At 42.4% G+C, this 20,611-nt stretch overlaps 1 protein-coding gene across 2 annotated transcripts; it reads left to right on the top strand.

The window, feature by feature from the left end:
• Nucleotides 1-3,062: 3,062 nt before the first annotated feature.
• On the top strand, nucleotides 3,063-19,548 carry LOC110986275 (matrix metalloproteinase-28-like). Of its 2 annotated transcripts, none has more exons than XM_087131542.1 (9): nucleotides 3,063-3,136; nucleotides 12,587-12,669; nucleotides 13,205-13,401; nucleotides 14,179-14,403; nucleotides 15,131-15,376; nucleotides 16,085-16,195; nucleotides 16,741-16,917; nucleotides 17,484-17,617; nucleotides 17,965-19,548. In XM_087131542.1, the coding sequence occupies exons 2-9, from the start codon at nucleotides 12,596-12,598 to the stop codon at nucleotides 18,247-18,249; spliced, it is 1,449 nt and encodes a 482-aa protein (XP_086987668.1). In that variant the 5' UTR covers nucleotides 3,063-3,136; nucleotides 12,587-12,595; the 3' UTR covers nucleotides 18,250-19,548. The 2 variants fall into 2 exon arrangements, with proteins under 2 accessions (XP_086987668.1, XP_086987667.1); XM_087131541.1 differs by lacking the exon at nucleotides 3,063-3,136 and adding an exon at nucleotides 9,005-9,688.
• The last annotated feature ends 1,063 nt before the right edge of the window (nucleotides 19,549-20,611 follow it).

Here is a 20,611-nt window from a genome sequence, read left to right as displayed (position 1 = left end):
GATTTCAGTGACTCACATTTCTCCTCTCTGCCAAAAGTTTTATGACATCCATTCGGGACTTCAGTCAGACCCTTTTCAGCAACTGACCGCGAAATATTTCGCGATTTACGCCAGTGGAGCTGGACCACTAAGGCAAATACTTTTGGTGTCACAGCATACTTTGAAAAGTAAGCGTAATTATGTCGCAATTGAGCGCTTTGGAATGTGAGCTTCCTCAACTGTTTATTTATTACAATACAGTATTTTTTACGGCCGAAATTTACAACCCGAAGAACATGAATGGAAAAGTTGTTTGTCATGGCACTGATCCGCATTTCTATTCTCACTTAATGTTTTGAAAGTAAACTTATTTAAAAACCGTAATTGGGTGGGCTGTGATGTTTGTTATTTCAAGCCAAAATAATTTCCTCTTATTGTAAAGGTAGCTCTACCAATTTTACCGCAGTGTAAATATACCTTATTTCTTTCTAACCAAAGGACATTGTTTATCCATTTACAAATGCGATGCAATTAAAACTAAATTTCAAAGGTGCTCAAGAGAACTATGTATCACTCTGTACTCCACAAAAGGCCGAGAACCACGCCCATCTCTTAAAGGTAACGCATTCTAATATTTTCTTTAAAATGTATGTAGCTAAACAACCTTTTGCATGTAACATTTGCACGTTGTCACTTCCTGTATCATATCGATAGCTCAGCTTGTGACAATAAACAAAGGTGATTTATTTTGTCTTTATTTTAGGGATGTGTCTATCAAGGAGGAATTATTTTTAGAGAGTTGAAGTTTCTTCGGATGTATCATGCGGTCGTTTTAATGACTTTCAAAACTCAAAGGTCACTGACATAAACCTCCTCAAGTTACTCTTTCTCGTATAAACTCTCAGCATCCCGTTAAACATCCCGCATCAATCTCAGATATGGTAAACTTTATAACTTGATCAGCTTTTAAACCTACCCAACTGAGTTGATCCCAATCGTTTGGAGTGTAGCGTCACCTCTAGACACGAGATCCGGACGGATACAGAGAATCCTTTATTGTTTTTCCTCCTGTGAATAGTAAGTGTTTGTTGGCAAACAGATGACACGACATCCCGACTCTATGATGTAACATCCTCCATGTGTAAAGTTCATACATTTTATTGTCAATTCATCATTTTCATTCATATGCACATTAAATGTCAGAATTCAGATTTATAGGGCGTTCCATAAGGATCCCTGAGTGGAGAACGAAAGAGAAAAAAGAAAGAAGCAAAGAAAGAATTCTCCAAAAATTTCTTCGCAATAAAGAGCAATTTTGAGGTCCCTCCTCCAACAAAATCTTCTCAGAAATACAAGCTAGCTGTCCTGTCCGGACGTCCCCCCTTTCTTTATAACGCCCGAATGCAAGACTCTAAAATTAAAAAGCTATCAGGACCTTGTAGGCGTGCGTGAGTAGCGTATTCATGGCATTTGTGTCTAGTGTGGCAATAAATGGATCAAGAATATAATGACCAACAATTATCTATCACGTAGACATATCTTGCCAGGGAGACTCTTAGGAAATGTTTTAAAAAATACGAGGAAAACGTGACATTGTGTTATTTTCATATTTCCCGTTTTGTGAAACGACAGCAAATTTCTTGTCCATGTTATCACCCCAAAAGTAGTATGGGATCAAAAAGAAAAAATAGTTGTGTCCATTTTGGGATTCAATATACGCGTTTCGAGTAAAATAGCGAGGAATAAAAGAGGAAAAACTGACGATCCTAGATCCTAGAGTTCATTTTTCTTGTTAGAAAAATAACAACAAAAATAGTAAAGATTTGACGTTAATGTCTTTAAAATTATGGTCTACATTTTATTCGATGATTTTTCAATCGCTAAAATCATTTTAAAAGGGACTAACTGAACGTTACAATTCCTTTACTGTAACTTAAGCATACCAATTTTAACGCCAATTAAAGGATCCAGAAAATGAAGTTTTCTTACAATCACTTTTTGTGCATTTTTGTACTCTTCTTCCATTTATGAAGACTGTTTGACATCCTTTTTTTTAGTTACATGAACTGAACGGTGCACTTTTTCAAATATTAAAAACTGACCAAGCATTTCTGGACAAGTGAGGGCGCTTTTGCTTTGATGTAAATTCAGGAAAACATGGTTCAGGTTGCATTTTTCATGTTTAAATTATGAACCCCAAAGTTGCTATCTGGGAACATTTCTGTGAAAAGGATTTCTGCTGGATTATTGCCATATACTTATAATATATATTGCCAAAGAAAATGAAATCTGCCATAGCAGTGATTAACAAAATCTAGAAATTTTCTGTGCACTAATCAGTGCAACATTAAGATTCAGTGCCTTGGATGACATCATAGTTCTGCTCCTGAATATGCAAATATGCATTAGCATAAAAACCAAAAGCATCAAAATATGGGTTAAAATTGAAAAAACAAAAAATTATAAATATGGTTAATTGAAACCGAAAGATGCGATTTCAAGGGTTTTTAGTTAAATTTATAAAAAGATTTCTATTTCCTGGTTCCTTTTAGAAAGTTTAATTTCAAATACCCAATTCGAAAAAAAATCTACAGTAACCTTTTCCTATAACTTTGACAAGTTAAGTCCCCCAAGATTGATTACTTTCTTGGAAACGAAAGTCGAACTGTTCCCTCATTAATCATTAATTTGCGGTGAACGCGGGTAACGACTAAGCCCTAGCGAATGCCAACAATTCCTGAACGGTAGACATGGCCTGACTTGGAGGGGGAATTTTAAAGGGGTCGTAGTCACCATGCCGAATTGAAACGAACAGGACATTATAAGCCCAGTATTTCAGTGAACCCTATTTCGCTGAATTCGTTCAGGCTGTCTTGGGCTTCGTCTGTCAAAGAGTACGGGGCAGCAGTATAGTCTTTGACCCGTTAACTGCAATATTGAAGTGAAAGCGATGCCACACTCGCAGAACAATTTCTCAAAATTGCTAAGCTGCTAAGGCAAAACCCATTCAAATAGACACACTTTTTTCCAGTTAAAGCCCTCGCTCTGTAAAACTTGAAAGGGTCCGACATGAAACCACCAGACTAATTGTTTTCTGCTAATAATCGGATGATGTTAGTGACTTGAACTTGAAGTAGATGGCTGGGCACGTCACTCGGTAAGTCTAAAAATGATAGTATAACTAAACTTTATACATGATATGTGAAACACAGCATACTAAGACAGACGAATGAGAATGGAAATACAATGGACGTAGGCCTAATAGACACGCTGTCCTTTTCTCTAGGTGTCTTTGCAGGTTTGCACGGTGACTTATCATGGGGAGACCTTAATTGAAATGTGATTTAACATCGACATGGGGACAGACATCTGAAACCTTAGCTTGCTTTAAATTGCGGTGCATATGTACCTACGGGTGGAACTGGATCAGTGGTTTTCTAGTATGAGCTTTCGCACGTTACAACTTACAAGCGACTGCTGTATGTTCAGTTCTTCCCAGAGCGTCATCATTTCTCCTTGGATTTATTTTTTGTCATCATTTTCAAGGTGTATTTTCGCCATTTTCCATACATTGCATTATGGAAACAAATGTTGTTGAATTGAATTGAAATTGAAATGTTCAGTCCAGTAATGTACGCGACAGTTTTCAAGTTACCGTGTGTGTTCGTATGCAGTTTGGTGAAAGAACACAAAGAAGTTTCACTGCATTTTGATAAATTTTACTTTAATTATGTTATTAATGTATGTGATTGATAAAGAGGGAATTGATTGCTGTTAAATTTTAGGCCTTACAACAGTGGTGTAGCCACGGGGGGGGCACGTTCGCTCCCCCCACAAATTCCTGGTCCCCCCCACTCGAAAAATGGATGAATGGATATTGAACAAGGCTAACAAACACTTGCCCCCCAAAAAACCACACGAGTGGAAGCTGGTGCCCCCCCATAAGAGGCTGGTATCCCCCCCCCACTAGTAAAATTCTAGCTACGCCACAGCCTTATATCTTCTCAGTTATTCTCCCACGCCCTATCTCAAGCTTGTGCCACGCCCCTCTTGTACGAAATTTGTGAGGACAAATGATTAAAGTGAGCCAAGGAGCAACACAACTTCAGGCCTGCGCTAAGTCTCTCTTTGCCTGAAACAAAGGTGTTCTGAATGCACGAAATTGATACTGTCTTGTCGATCGTCAGCAGTCAGCTGTTCTACAGCCTAGGTATTTTTTCCTTTTTTTTTTACCGAAAACAGCCGTTCGCCACTCTAACCTATTGCATAGTTCACCGTTTACACATCACCCGACCTCTGGTATATCCCACGACTTCTATACCCTGTCTCGGATTTCATGACTCATCGCTTAGCTTGTACAATTCTTGCTATTGTATTTTTAAGCACCGCTGCGGGGAAATCCAGGGTAACATTCACTGCGACTTTCATGGACTGTTTCTTATTACACAAGAAGGCCAAGAGGGAATTCTCCAAAAAGAATTCAACTACAGCATGGAAATTCCTTCCTCCATGACTACAGTGACCTCATAGAAATTTACACGTAGACACTTTTCTCTAACCCTTTGTCAAGATTCGTTGGAGTGAAATCTCAAATGGAACTTGTGTTACTTGTCATATTAGGCCTTTCATTATCAGAAATCCGGTCGACCGTGAGAATATTAATTTCTACGCGGTATTTCTATTCTTTTTAATCACATCACAGTTTTACTGCATTCTTTGAAATTGCGACATTTAAAGAAACTTTTGGTGTAGTAACATTTTTTATCGTTGGCTTGACGTTTTGCTCACTCGCGAGAGTTTCCCTTTGGTCACATTTTGTAGAACAGCGGCTCCCTTTTCGAAGCATCAACCAGGAAATAAACCCAAAGATAAATCTCAGTTTAGAAAGAATTCAAAAGGTGCTTCGAATAGCTTGCTTATTTTCAGACAACCAAATTGTTTTAATAATTGGCTTTGATGAATTCAACTTTCTAAACTGAAAAGATCCGTTGATTATCAATTTTCTGACTTTACAAATGCGTTTTGCGTGCGCTTTGTGGATATCTTATCATTTTGTTGAAGTGGATGCGTATTCTAATGAAGTCGTCGTTTTCCCCCTTAAAACATGTACAGTAAGTATTTTCAGGCGGCATACGAATGCCTACAGCGTTTGGGTTGACCCTCAGTTGAACCGAGGAAATGATCGGGGCCAGAACGGCCCCATGCCGGCCGAGCGGGACAGCACAAGTTTCCAGATCTTTTCCGGTCATATTAACGTCTGTCAAGACTCGGTCAACGGGAAAAACAATGCGAACAAGTCTGACCTTAGCTGCTGTTATCTCTAGACACTATAGTGCCTTGTAATTCGGTACTTTCGCTTGAATGTTTTCGGCTTATAATTTTTCTCATGTATAAGCATCATTCGGCAACTCAGTGTTGTTTGAGTTTAGTTTTAAGTACTGAAGTAACGATGCCCACACAAAACGCTGACATAGACGCTTGCAACTGTATCTAGGGCCTACAATGTATATTCCTAAGAGTAAGAAGGAAATACATCACTTCTTAGTTCGAACGACGATTTGTTATAATAAAGCAAAACAAGTAAAATAACAGGTGGCATAGTTTTTTCTCAATGGTAGCACTGAACCGTGCTTAATCGGTTGATGGGCTTGTATGAAATTGCACGGAATAGGAAATATCTGGTTTCGCTGAATTTCGCAACACCCCGTCCCTCTGGGTCGTTCAACTTTTTACTTTTACAAACCGGACAGTTTTTTTAGGTAACTGGAGACACCAGGAGCGCGCGTGTTGTGTTTGCTGCCCTCTTGCGGTTCAAAAGGAAGGGGGCGCTCTACCCGTGATCTTTGGGGAACTAAAGGGTGCAGACCACTAATTCAAGTGAGAATTTTTGACCACCTCATTAGCATTAAAAGTGCCCCCTTCCACAGCATCTTTGGAAAAAGGAGATTGTTTGGCCCCCAAAATGGTGAGATTGTGTAAATCGTTGCCAGGATCAACTCCCTGGGTCTTTGAGCTTTCACATGAGAGCAGAAGGGCTAAAAACTACGGTTGAAAATGGTCCTAAGTGCCCGAGAAAGTTGAGGGTTGCCACTTGAAAAATGGCTGGAATCAGACTTCGGAAAATTCACTTTTTGGGGGGTGATTTTGTTTTGTGGGAATAATTAAAAATGTAATTGGTTAACCCATAAAAAATTGAAAAGAAATTGAAAGATAAATGACCAGACAAGAATTTCATTTGTGCTTCAGAAATCTCAGGGATGTTGGCGTGCATGCTATTGGGCCCTGAACGGTGCTGATTTTACACTGTTTTCAATGGGGCTTGAATTAGTGGACTGCACCCTACAGGACCGAGTTCGGGTGGTTTGTTGAACAAACAAGCTGTTCGTGAACATACGAGAACAAATTTTGTTCTTGTATGTTCACGAATAACTTAATTTGTCGTTCTTGGGTCGGCCGCTCGAACGCCGGGACGTACAATTGGTCATCGCTGTAGTTAGTGACAAGCAACATGGCGGCGTCCATATCGTAGTAAACTATTCGAGAGTTAATGATGGGACAACTGGGCTGAATTCTTTTCTATTCAAACAGGAACATTCACTTTTGTGTTGTGAAAAATAATTAATGTTAATTTTGCAAAACTTCCTATCGTCTCCAACTTTGTAAACCATCTCTCTATTTTTTGCAGCTGTTCAAAAATCAAAATCTCACGAGTTTTTCCGTGTGTTCCTGTAAAACCCTGACGAGGAGGTGGTGTGTGATCCTGTTCCGAGAACAGTGTTCTTGAGTCGTGTTCCTGCCGTTCGAGCGCGAGAACAAGAAACCCGTGTCAAGAACACGGCGATCAAACTCGACCTAGGCATCTTGCATCAACAAGCTTATAGGGCGTAGACCAGTAAATAAGTTGCCATAGAAAACAAAGATAAATATCCCCACTTAAAAAAATCAGGAAGAATACTCACAAGTTTCACAGGTGTTCAAGACACGTGTCAACTTAAAGCTCACTTCATCATCTTTCGTTTTTTTTTTTCAATTTTCAGTGGCTTAACCGATGACTTTTGAAGATATTTCTCCCCAGAGAAAATCATCCCTAAAAACAGTCAGGAGGCCCATCGCCATTTTGGAAATTGATGCCTACACTCCATGGCAGAATAGAGCAATTTGGAGGGCCCCGTTTGGTCCGATACTTTCAGAAATACAAGTTGACAGTCCTGCCCCTGCAGTTCATCTACCTTTTTAACAAACCACCCAGTCCACGTGCCACGAAAGATTCTAATATCAAATCGTGATTTGGTCCGCGCAGGCAATTTTGGACCTATTTACTGGCGTGAAACCTTCGGGTTGCAGAACCTTTATCAATAAACCTCCACAGACAACATTGATAATACCCACTACTTCATTGAATCAGGAATAATCTACATCCCCGATTGTTTAAGACATACCTAAGACTGAAGCTTATTTCCTTTGTTTACTGTTCAAATTTTGCACATGCACTTTAAAAATGACCCTTAGGCCTACACCCAGCTGCAAAATAGACCCATGTCACTTCAGGGCGGATTTCCAAGATTAATTTTTTTTCGGAATTTGGCTCTACAAATAAAATAAAATGAACACTTCTTTCAGTTTAGCAAAAGTTTGGCACCCTAACACCTGTCATACTGTTAGGACGACATTGTCTCTTATATAGATTCCGGAATCAGACTCCGTGGGATGCAGTACTCGGTTTCCATTAAGTGAGTCATCCGATCCACCCATGGGTCTACTTGCACCATGGGGGCTCTGTATCAAAGCTATTGTATTTTATGATTATGTTACACCCAATCATAATAGTGTCCACCCAAGGCATAGGCTTGATTCAAGTCGGAAATGTCACTTGCACAGCGCGACACAGTTAAATCACGACCTCCATGCCGGGGGTTCCAAATACGTTGTGAATCATCAAAATATGCAGCATTAAATATTGCAATATAAGACTGCCGAAGAAGAGTACACTGGGACCGCAAAAGTTTCCAGCTTATGACGATCGAAAACTTTCCTTTCACAAGCAAGACTTGTCACCAGTAATTGGCCATCAGATTGAAGTTAACCCCTCCCCAGTTCAACCCCTGATAAATTTCAGGATACTGATGTAGCACTGGACCCAAAATTAATCTATACACGGGCCAACATTCTTCTTAAAATTCTTAAATTCCCAAAGATGCCTTCGAGGGAAGCAGAAAGCATCACGTCTGAGCCTCCTATCTGATTTGAGCAGGAGCATCCCGACATCGGTTGAAAAGAGCCACGTTGGTGGGGAGAGTTCCTTTTGTTGTTGCTACGTGACTGCAACACGCACATTTCCCAGTCGCTTATGAACCATCGAAGTGCTTTTCCCATCACCACCAAAGGAGCCTCTGTTGCTAGGGAAATTGCGCCCTATCTTGATGCAGAGGCACACCTTATAAACTCAAATCCCTCCTCCGTTTCCTGAAAACTGTATCCGCCCCTAATAATTGTTTTGACTTCAATTCATAAGCACATATTGACTAAGACTCTGCCAAGTTTCAATAAACTTCACTGACTAGCAGCCAGGATCAGATGGGACAGAACTCCCCTGGCCAGGACCTGGCATTGAGGTGGTCAAACTACCCTGCTCTCTTAGTTCTAAATTTTTGCGCCCTCCTGCGTCACATTCACCAGAGTGTCTAACATGATTTCACACAAAACCGCCTTCTGTAATAGCATTGCAGTTAATAGGTTGTATTAGGAAATTGATGCTGCACTTAATTCATTTTCTTTTCATTTGAAAAATCTATTTTTGCATAAAATAATGATGTTTCCCTCTGAGATCATCACATTCGCCATGTTAATGTTTCACTGGAGTTTGTGTCACGGAGCATCATATGAGAGGAGAACACGTAGGTGATCATTGGCATACATGGCATAAGAGTCATCATGTCCAATTCCACCTTGGCATGAACAATAGTACTGTCAAATCAGACTTCAGAGTGATTCCTTGACGAGGCTCCACACCTGACGCAAAATATTCAGCTGTTGTACAGCCATCAAGCCCAGCTCCTGTTTGCATGGAACTTTGTTGATTCTTCGAGCTGGGGGCTAAAGGTTATTCTACGGGTCAGGATCTGCTGCAAAGGCCAGCGTTGGTCACGTGACTGGATAAAAACGGCTACGGGCACCCTAAGTCGAGGAACAGTCAGTCTGGACAATGAAGCTGCATTACTTTGGGAGTAATCTTGACATCATATTGTAACAACCCCCTAATCTCCACCGACCTCGCCTGATCGGCTGGGCGAATTATCCCGGCCGAACGAGGCCAGCGTTAGTTGTGTCGCCCGGAGGAGTTTGTCATTATCCGGCACACCACAAATCGAAGTTTTTGCTCTGAAAGGAAAGGTTTCCTCATCGGCTTCGGCGTCACCGAGGACATTGGGAATTTAGACACCGCGTTCGTTGCATGGACGAGGTGACATCTTCAAATTCATCGGAAGTGGTCCACAAATAGAGTCTCGTTTGTTCTTTGGGGGGTTTTTGGACTACGAACGACGCACATCTCGACCAAATATTTTCAGTTTTGGGGTCGAGGATGGAGCTCAGAACTTTATTTTCACTGATACTGCTTCTCCTGCTGGTGTGCGTCCATGAAACTGCGTGCGCCCGAGCGAGGAACAAAAAGAAGAAAGGAAAAGGCAGGGAAAACCTACCAAATGTCGCTGTGAGTATGATCGTTCCTAACATCTTTGACAAACAAGAAGTTTTCTTGTTTCCTGTTGGCAGTTTTTTTTCGTTTGAAGATAGGGTAATTTTCTCCAATCTTACTGATGTGATAATCGTTGTGTCTCCTGCACACGCGGACTAGAGTTCTTTGCAAGAAAGCTTAATACTGGTGTACTTCTGTTATGTTGATATGACACCACGCTACCCATACGTTTGCCGAAAAGTGCAGCGATCTTTACGGGTGCGTGACAGTTTTAAAAGTTAAAAATACTGGCAGAGTGCAATTGTGTTACGTGCGACAGAAAATATTCGCTGCTAAAAATGTTAAAAGCTGGCATAATTGCGTGAAGGATAAATTCAGCTATGTGAGTGTTCGTCAGTCTGTGTACAACGTATGTGTTTATTTGTTCGTGTTTGACTGGTCAAGGACTGTATTCACCAAATGACAAACAAGTTGAGCTCTACGTGTAAACACGTCGGTGCTTTTCACGACATGGCCGAGTCATTCCTGTCAAAAAGTTCCCGTCGGTGTTTAGGGGCGGATCTTGGTTTAGGAAAGGAGGACCACTAATATTGACGGGACCCCCATCCCACCCAATATCTGGTTATACGCCGGCCCCTCTAAAGCTTGCTGGATGTAACTGTCCACCTACGAGATGATACATCCATCTGCCATTGCTATTTGAAATTTGACATCCCCTACAAGTGACTCTTAGCCTCGCATTCGTAGTGGTATTATCATTCATGGGCATTACAGCCAACAAGTCCGTTTTTCCGTTGAGTCCATGTTTGTCGTTACACCGTGGCTCTTTCATTTCCTGCCACATAGTTTTCATCTCGTGTGCAAAACATTGAAAGGTGCCAGATTTCTTGCCGTTTTGATCGATGTCCTGTCGACTGTGCTGATCCGTGTTGTAGCGGTGTGCGATCCCTGTATTCGAGTCCTTGCTGAGTTGATCCAGTTCACGTCGCAGAGGGTGTCTCCTTTTAGGTCGTGGGAAAGATCATCTGGCCGAGAACTACGTCACTAAGGTCGCACCACAGAGCAATGGTTGCACATACCAGGCATCATGTGCAGTGCTTTAAGCCTACAACAGAGTTCATCAAACCAGGAGTCGGACACGCCCAAGAGTTTAACAGATTTTTGGGATTTGAGCAATCGATGCGTTTGTTGAGGGTTTGTCTAGGCCTATACCCGCCAAAAACAAATAGCTTCACGACAAAACAAGAAATCCAATACAGTGTGCACGATATTTGTTACCCTTAATTCTTTTTTTTTGTGTAGATATACCAATGCACCTGGCATGTTACGTTCCCAGACAATCTGTCGTTTGCTTTCCCTTTGCTTGTTTTTAAAATGAACAGGCTTGTGAATATTGAGTTGTAGCAAACATTTGGTCAACTTATAAATTCACCCAACTACAATTATCCGGGTATTTCCCCATCACACAGGTGGGACGGACTCCGCATCTCCACAAGGATCTTGCCTCTTCAAATTGACTGTGACAAAACCTGCTCTTTGCGGTTATTGGTCACTGACATTTCACATCGTCGCCCGTAATCGGCACGGTCCATGGTCGAAAAGTTTTCATGACGCAACGGGTGCCGAATCCACATGTTTAATTCGTGTAATGTTTGGTTCGGCACCGAAAATGTGATAACGGGACAAAACATAAAGCTGAGGAGATTATATTCCGTCCGAGAAAACTTGGCTGGGGCGTGGCTGGGGTTAGATTGGTCGTGATGTACAGTGTATATCGGCTAGGATGTGGTACAAAACGACAAAATTTGGTATGTTTGGGTATTTCTGGGCTGTGTTAATTTGTTGGGTGATATGACTTGCGTGTCTCAAGCTCTTTTCCTTTTTCTCTTGAAACTCTTATTATCCTCGGCGCCCTTTAAAATAGGAGTCAAAACGTCAAAAATCCACACACACAAAAATGATTCGTCTCTCAGAATGTCCGAGATCACATCAGCAGCTCCAAGCATTTTGACCTTTCTCGCAGCACGTCGAGGCTTCAATGACACCACCTTCGGCCAATCATAATTGGGTCTGATTTGCTGGACCAAAATCGAACTCGCCAGCACTATTATGAGGTTAAGCCTGTTAGGGAGGTTCGGGAACACAAAGCGACTTTTTAAGTGATAATTGGGCCCGCTAAGCAGCCCCCCTCCCCCAACCTTGGTGGGGCTTCGCTTAAATGCTTCCGTAATTCTTGAACATTCCCGAGCCTTTTGCCCTTGCTGTGGTCCGGTCTTGCGACTTGTCGACCTTCGCGTGGCCTTCACTTGAAACTCTGAAAGGTCTTGGAAGCTGTAGCTTTGATGATAAGATGTAATTACAGTTAGTTGATTGAGTTTGAATAATCAGTCGCCAAATAGGCAACGTGATGGCTCAACCCCCGCAATTTATCCTCATCATTTGGACAAATGAAAAAAATGTTTCGGGAAAGATGATGAATAGATTTATAGTTGATTTCGTCTGCCTTCCAATTTTCTATATGTTTTGACTTTGTATTTTTTTCGGCCCTGGCAATAATATCTAATTCTTAGTTTTAAAAAAAAATTAAAATTCATTTTGGTTTTCCAGTCAATGAAAAATGTTGCTGAACATCATTTGCCAAATTTTTGTAAGAATTTCAATTGCCCCGACAAGGATATATCCTTCCAAAAGATTGGTCAAACTTTTCCTGAGTTTGCCTAAAACGGAGGTAATGTCTTCCCGCTAATGTTTGTTGACATGCCATCGACCAAGATGTTACAATAAAATTATTAAAGTACCTAATCAGGTCGATTGCTTCTCGATCAACGTTTATCATTTTTTTATTAGTAATCCATCGATGCACTATCGGAACGAACTGATGAACCTTTGTTATCGGCCAATCGTTACTTGCAGAATTACCTAATGAAGTATGGCTACGTTGCCCAAGGACCCGACGGTGCACCGAGCAATCCGGCCGATATACCGCGGGCACTCAAGTAAGATTATCCCGCCCATGTCACTTGGCAAGTGCCGCTACACTTCCTTACCCGATCCACATTCTCCTAGATTGTGATTTCAAAATAGGGATTAAATTTTGTGGTAGAGTGAGGCAGGATTTTTTTTTAAAAAAACAATCCCGGTTATGAAAATGACAATCCTGTTGTGATTTTCACATAATATGTTAATATTCGTTTTCAAACAAGAATAATATAAATTTGTGCATATTTCGAGCTTGAAATACATGCAAAACTTCATTAAAACAAATGCAGTTTACTATTGGGTCATTCTGTAAATTTGGGGTCCATATTTTCATGTCCCCGTCACATCTGACACGATTTTGTAAGTCTGTAATACATTCAAACAATTTCAACAAGTGATTAAGTAATGAAAATTACCTGTCAAACAAACTGATACTGAGTCAGTGATATTTCTATGTCAAATTACAAAGACCAGTTGTAACAGGGTCACATGTCACATTTTGGGCCCCTAAAGTTATAAAATGACCCAAACTGAAAATTGCCTGTCCTGTAGGACACTCCAGAAATTTGCCGGTATCGAGGAGACGGGTATCCTGGACGACGCGACCGTCGAGCTGCTGGGCAAAGAGCGATGCGGGGTGGAGGACATCATCGGCTCGGCTAAGATGCAGGCCAAACTCCGCCGGGGCTCCGAGCCTGGCTTCAGCCGCTACAGCACGGCCCAGCGGGAGAGGCGGTACAACATCGACGGTGAGGTCTTTCCGTTGTTTGAAATGAAAAAAAAAAAGAACAAAGAAAATTGGGGTAGAATTTGAACAGGCTCTGGCTTTATAGTCAGCAGCCCTAAAATGTTTAGTTTCTGTAAATGTAATCCCTGCACGGGAATTTTTACCACACGCACTCTCACACTACGAACATCTAACAAAAGAAACACAGTTCACTACAATGAGCGTCCACTGCCCGTGCACCATTTTTTCTTTTGCTCGATGTTCATAATGTTAGTAAATAAACAATGAACACATATGTAATTGAATGGCTTGGTCTATTTCAATTACTGTACCTAAATTGTCAGGAATTGTTTTCACTCCGGCAGTCAACATCACGAATGACAAAATGAACCATTAAACCATTGACTGAGTGATTGATTTGGCAAGCTGAATGATTTGGCATTATGTGGATCTATGGGTTCTGGCTACGTAGGTGGCCGTTAGCGGAGTGCTGGATGGCATGAATTAATTTTCAGTTGGGCAAGGAAAAGTACTGAGAAAGTTAGTTTTTGTTCACGTTTTTGTGCATCGCAGTTTTTGAAGCATTGCTTTCGTCGAGTTATCTGGCTGATCTACCCAAAAAAAATTATTTATAAGTTGACCCGACAATTCTGAGATTAACTTGCACAAATTGTCACCTTAAATCATTAGCACGGGCCTTAAAAAGCCAGAACAAATTCCAAACAGTTCAAAGAACTTTCTGCTAATCACAACAAAGTTCTCAAAAATTAAGTTTGTCACTTCAAAATGCCTCCCGCAGGAGCGAAATGGAGCACGACCAACTTGAACTACTACTACGAGAACTACGCCGAGGACATCAGCCAAAGCGACATGAGGGACGCCATCAGCAGGGCCTGGAGGGTCTGGTCCGATGTCACGCCGCTGACTTTCACCGAGGTTGAGGCCAAGCCCCAGGCCCACATCGTCATCAAGTTCGCGCGGGGTAACCACGGCGACGGGGAGTACGCCGCCTTCGACGGCCCAGGTGATACATTCTTTCACCCCGAGGGGTTGAGTTCCTCGCACTGCAAAAATGCCAAATTATGTTCAAGTTGCAGTTTGGGAGCACTTTTTGGCTACCTTTAGAATTCTCGCTGTTTATTAACCCCGCAAAGCCTAGTTCAGGGTGGGCAATTTTCCACATCACAAGTCGTCTGTAGTTCGCATTCATCCGTGGCTCCCGAAACAGTTGCAAACGTTTTGGAAGCACTCGAACTACTGACTCAAAGTTAACACGGATTGTGTGGCAGATAAGTGAGGCTCGGGGAGTCGCAACTCATGACAACTAGGGCCGTTTTCCAATACTCAACTTCGTCTCCGTCTCAGGCTTCGTTCCCAAAACCAATCCCCGATTGTGGGCCTGAAGCGTTTAAATTACATTGGATTACTGTAGTTTTTGGCTTTCTTGTATCTTATTTTATGTTCTGTGACACTATTAGACTGATTACTGCGCTTACAGCTTCAAAGTCAGCTAGTAAAAAACAGTTGAAGCCTAAGACGGAGCCGAAGTTGAATATTAGAAAACGGCCTAGGTCATGAATCTGAAGCTACGTCATAGCCTGAGTTGCAGTTTTGAACTTATGTTTAATACCCACTGAGCACGTAAGCCTCACTGCTGAAAAGTTAGTTTGTATTAAAGACCCGACGTGTTAATGTAGGAAAAATATCATTTTGATCCTTTTCTCGTGAATTTTTTTTTCTCTAACTCCAAGGTGGCACCTTAGCCCACGCTTACTTTCCAGAGAACGGCGACGCCCATTTCGACGAGGACGAGGAGTTCACGGTGGCCTCCCCCGATGGGACCAACCTGTTCATCGTGGCCGCCCACGAGTTCGGCCACAGCCTAGGGCTGGCCCACTCCAGTGAGCAGGGCGCCCTCATGTACCCCTGGTACCAGGGCTATGTGCCCGACTTCCAGCTGCCGCGAGACGACATTTTGGGCATACAGCAACTGTATGGTGCGTTTCCGATCAGCGTAAAAAGGTGTTCCAGTTTGAAGGGGAGGCACGGGATCACTTTCTTGAGGGGGTTCAAGGCAAGGGGTCTGGCACTGGAACACCAAACTTTCCAGTCTTTAGACGAGGAGGGTGCACAAGTTCTAGCACAAGGGGCGTGTAAGGGGACACACCCCAGCCCTCCAAGGCCTGTGCCCCGCGTGTGCCCCCAACTGCTCATAAATTTGAAAAGGAAAACCCCTGCGATAATCCGTCTTGGTCAGTGTTTCAACAGTGACCAAACCCACTGAGTGCCCCCCCCCACAATGAGAGCCCAGAAGGGACCCACCCCTGTAGAAATACCCAGTTCCCCTCAAGTTACGTCACTCTTTATTACATGTACACAATATGCCTGTCCCTTCTTGTATAAATAGCCAGGGCGTAACCATCCCTTGGGATGGGTAGGATACTTATACTTCTGACAAAGGGCGTAAGACCACTCCCAGGAATTCTGACAAAGACGTCATCCTTCGATAGCATGACCAATGCAAAGTACTTCATGTAATGAGAACTTGGAATGGAAGATACCGTGATTTAAGTATTGGATATTTCCATTTTATCGTCCGTTTTTACACTGTTTCTTCCCTTTTCATTAACTCCCTCGGTAGGCCTACATGCACGCGAACGTCCTCTTTATAACATGGCATTTGCTTGTGCTCTTCAATCCGCTAGGTAAGCCTGACGTAGCCCGGCCGGGGACGCCGATGGATGATGGCTTCGGGCCTCGCATCAAGCCCGGGCGCCCAAATACCTGCACCAGCGACTGGGATGCAGTAACAATGGGTGAGCGTTGCTGTAGCCACTGACATCTATTTTAAACAGCCCAGGCACTTCAACGGTAAAATAATGTCACATTCAACATGTTTGGTTAGTCTTTTTTCACGCCGTCAATTGCATCGATAGTAAAGCTAGCTTGAATCGCTCGAAGTGTCACGACCGAATTCCGGGGAGCATCACAACCTTGTTATTCAAGAATTAAATTGACATAAAGACATGTACGTCTCGAGTCTTCCTTCAACAACCTTTATGTACTTTATAGTCTGGTCAACTCTATTACCGTCTCTCGTCTTGTAAAGCCGTATCCTAATCAATTAGCCGCAACCGAAATTAACACGCTCTGCACTTTTCCTGTGTACACACGTGCTGTCTTTAGCTGAAGCCACTGCTGGTGGGACGCAGCCCAACTCAGAGGGACTGCACCGGCTGCGATGCACGCAGTCTCGATTCAAGCCGGACATTCGGCATGCCTATTGTTGATCTTCACTGGTTTTCATAACGGGGGGGGGGCAATGGACAAGACTTATCTTGTTTTATTTTCGGGTTTGCAGGTGGGGATGGGCTCACCTACGCCTTCAAGGGGCGTTATCTCTGGGCCATCAATGACGTGGGCGTGGTTCGAGGCTACCCCAAGAAGATCGGCCTTGTGTACCGTGGAGCCCCTAGCAATATACACGCTGCCGTCACCACGTTTGCCTACTCCCAGCCTAGGACCTACATCTTCAAGGGTATCATTTAGCTCTAAACCCGTGCGGGGTTGTTACACAAATAATGTTTAGCGTGGAGTAGTTTTTACTTGGGCGGAAAACAAGTTACCAGCTAAACTGCTGCGTAATGTATGTAAATCTTGATGGTTCTCAACCATATTTTTGCTCATTGCATAAAATATTTCAAGCCCTATTTCGAGTTGCTCTGTGAAATTGCACCCGCCCTAGCTTTTACGTTGGTTACAATAATAGATAAAGTAAGATTGGTGAAATCTGTTTATGGAGTGCCCATAATGACTGGATCCCTCTTGTCATTCTGACGACAAGCTGTTTTATTTTGTTCGCCTGACAAATGTTTGAAATTGACCGGTAAATTCATATCACGTCATTTGCAAACCATGTAAATCTTGTCGACAGGATAAGTTTTTCCATTTTCATTTCTGTGTTCAAAGGCTCAGTAATCCTTTCTCATTCTTTGGGTCAAATTCAGAGGTATTTCCACAGCTTTCCTCCACTTTGCCTGTCCTTTGTTCCTCATTCCTGTTTCACACCAACACAATCCTCTCCTTCACGGTTTGAATTCGCAGGGCATCGAATGTGGAGATTCACCAACTTCGTTCTGGACCCTGGCTACCCGAAGAAGACCGCCCCTCGCGGCGTGCCACAGAGCCCCAACGCGGCCTTCGTCTGGGGCGGTAACGGTCAGATGTACATATTCAAGGTACGACAACAAGTTACTGGAAATGTTTTGGGGAAAATATCGATATTTGAAGTATTGTTTTTATTTTATCCGATGAAAAACTTTCTGAATCGGTTCAATACCTAGGCGAAGTTGCAAAGTGGGATAATTGCCACCAAGTCTGTGGCTGACTTCGAACCTGCGCTTGGTAGCTAGCCGTCCTCAGCGAGCTAGCACTGAAGCCGTGTCCAAATTAATATGGCTGTAGCTGGTTTGCTATGGGCTTATGGGTTGTTTCAAGCCTCAACCAAGAAATCAGACGCTCCCATACGTTAATTTTCGGGCTTGTGTAAGGCTCTTCATTATTCCCTGTACCTTTTGGCTCCCAGGGGGCGCGGTATTACGAATTCAACCCGGAGCGGGAGAAGATCGTCGGCTCCCCGTTGAAGATCGCCACGAAGTGGCCTGGTGTCCCCGTCATGATCGACGGCGCCCTCCAGTGGCGCAACGGAAGGACCTACTTCTTCAAGGGCGACAGCTACTGGCGGTTCAATGACGCCAAGCTGAAGGTTGGGCGGGACTTCCCGCGCTCCAAGGCCCTGTACTGGATGGGTTGTGGACTGGAGGAAGGGCAGGTCCTTCCAGAAAGACTTCAAATGTCAGAGGGGAAATGAGATATTCAGATATTCAAATACCTGCTTGGTAGAAGCTAAATAAGGCTCTCCCTTAGAGATTCCCCAACCTTTTTTTCACAAAACAAGCAAGCATTACTGATTTGCATTTGGTGGGGCCGACTGGGTGGACAGAGAAACCTTTGCCTGTAATACAAGCAATGCACTTCAGGCTCAGAAACGCCCCCACAAAAAACGGCGGCTGCCTTATTTTTACACATATGTTCTAAATTAATTTGATGTCTGCAGGATGCTTGACAGTTTGGAAAGGCAGTTAAATGCTCGTTGTTTCTGTGTTCGTGTATATCATTAGTGAAAAGGCTGCGTCCATGTCCCTGCGGCTATCTAATGAGGGGATGCCGTTCATTTACAACAAACGAGAAACTTGTCTTCAAACTTACCTTACAAGTACGTTTATTGACATTTCCACTAGGGCAATATTTGCAGAACTGGCATGTACCGACTGGACGCGTTTTTGCCTTTTGTAAAAGGCGAAAACAAATTCGGTGCTTGGGGTTAGTAGTTAGGTCGCCTCGTCGGTACACTTTGACCTTTTCCTGTGCATAGAAATTATGCACCGAGTATGGAGTTGTTTAGGGTTAAAAATGTCAACTTAGACTATTGGTTGCAAGGCAATAAGATTTTGTCGGGCCCTGCCACACCAGCTATGCTCTTTGATGTCTAACTAGCTTCGTGTTCGTATGGGTTGGATGCGAAAAGAAACGACAACCATTTCAGAATTAAAGCTTTGGAATTTCGATGTGGTGTACATAATGGTGTTATTTGGTGATGTATGTATAGAGTCGCTACTCATGACACTTTTAACGTAATATATCTTGCACGTTTTCAGAACCGTATAGTTGCCAGATTGTAACAATACAAGTGACTCACAATAGTGCACCTTCAAGTGTGTGCAACGCGTTGGCCAATCACAACGCAAGAAATCTGTCGACCCTTTCCAAACGCGCATTGGCTCGACAGTTAATTTTCGTGCATTTTGATTGACCAAGGCGTTGAAAATCTTGTTAGGTGCACTATTGTGAAATACCCGTATTCGCGTAGATTTTACTTACAGTCGACAACACTTTATAATACTGTTTTCAAAGGGATATTTTATCAAAATGATACTTGTTAAACAATAATAAAAGTATTGTAAATATTAGTGTCAGGTATAATGCCATTTTAACCACTTTGCTCTTTGTAAGTTTACGGGACTTTTTCCAAATACACTGTATCAGAGTTTTTCTTACAATTTGAGCAATAAAAAAAATCCCTTGACTTTCTCTAGTTCGTGTCGGTCCACTCCGCTAAAATGACAACTGATGGATTTATTTCAGACATGTCTCTGTGAATGGTTGTGCTTATTGGTCAGCAGCAGATGAATGTCGAACTCGACTCTTTGTCGAGAACTAGAAAGCGCCTCGACTGCCCTTTCGTGAATGAAATAACACCGCCCTCTGTTGAGCAATTTCCGTTGGAAGTTTTTATCGTTCTTTAAACAGCACCCTCTACAACCCCAGGCTCCGCAGGTTTGCAAAACTGGCTTCTGAACAAGGAAATCGGAATTGAATTAAACTGGTTGGATTTAATATTTTATTTTCTTTGTAATAAATTTGTTATTTAAACAAAGAAGACAATCGTGTTAAATTGTGGTTTCCGCAAAATGAGAAAATCGAAACGAATAACACAAATGTAATCGTCCATCGTATCACACTAGTTTCAACTCGCCACATGAGTTTTTGGTGCGCAACTATGCATGATGCAACCAACAAATTTCGCATTGTCAGTCTCTAGACTGACATGGCTGTGATTCAACTCTTATAATGTACATATATAGTTCCCAAACACATGTCTTCATTCCCTTAAGAACAAACTCTCCAATTCCTGCATAGGCCTCTTGTCTTTATGAAATGATAAACGACGTTTACTTCTGGCTTTGACGTCAGTCTCTTAGTCTCTTCATGTCACGACTGATATTGTATCAATATTTGCTACGCTTCAGTCAGATTTTGCATAAGTTCTGGTTAGTGTTATGATTTTTTTTGGGGGGGGCTTCTCCCTCCTTGTGTAACCATTAATCACTATGATTGCTTGGCCCTATTAATGGGGACGCATTCTTTATGGTAGTTCTCGGACACCGTATAGGATGATTTATGTCTCCCACAAATTTAAGATAGCAATTTGGGATTTTTTATGTTCCTTGTTGTCTAGCTGTGTTTTTGCCAGGCCCTCATTTGATTTTTCAACAGTTTCTACTCTACCTTTGTTGTGGTTCAATCCATTAGGGAATTGAATTTTCTCTTCTCCGTTGCTTCTAGACGTCAGACTTTGCTTTGTTTTCTGGAATTTATGGAAGTAATTTAGT

Source organism: Acanthaster planci, unplaced genomic scaffold (assembly GCF_054643075.1).
Source record: "Acanthaster planci isolate LZ-2023a unplaced genomic scaffold, COTS_SCS Contig1, whole genome shotgun sequence".
Taxonomy (NCBI): Eukaryota; Metazoa; Echinodermata; class Asteroidea; order Valvatida; family Acanthasteridae; genus Acanthaster; species Acanthaster planci.
This window is presented reverse-complemented; position numbering and strand designations above follow the sequence as displayed.

Bases quoted from the DNA above. Each gene is read 5' to 3' on its own strand.
- LOC110986275 (XM_087131541.1), top strand. From the start codon at position 9,560: ATGGAGCTCAGAACTTTATTTTCACTGATACTGCTTCTCCTGCTGGTG. The intron at 9,689-12,586 runs GTGAGTATGATC...CGTTACTTGCAG, and splicing joins AAAACCTACCAAATGTCGCT to AATTACCTAATGAAGTATGG. The intron at 13,402-14,178 runs GTGAGGTCTTTC...TGCCTCCCGCAG, and splicing joins GAGGCGGTACAACATCGACG to GAGCGAAATGGAGCACGACC.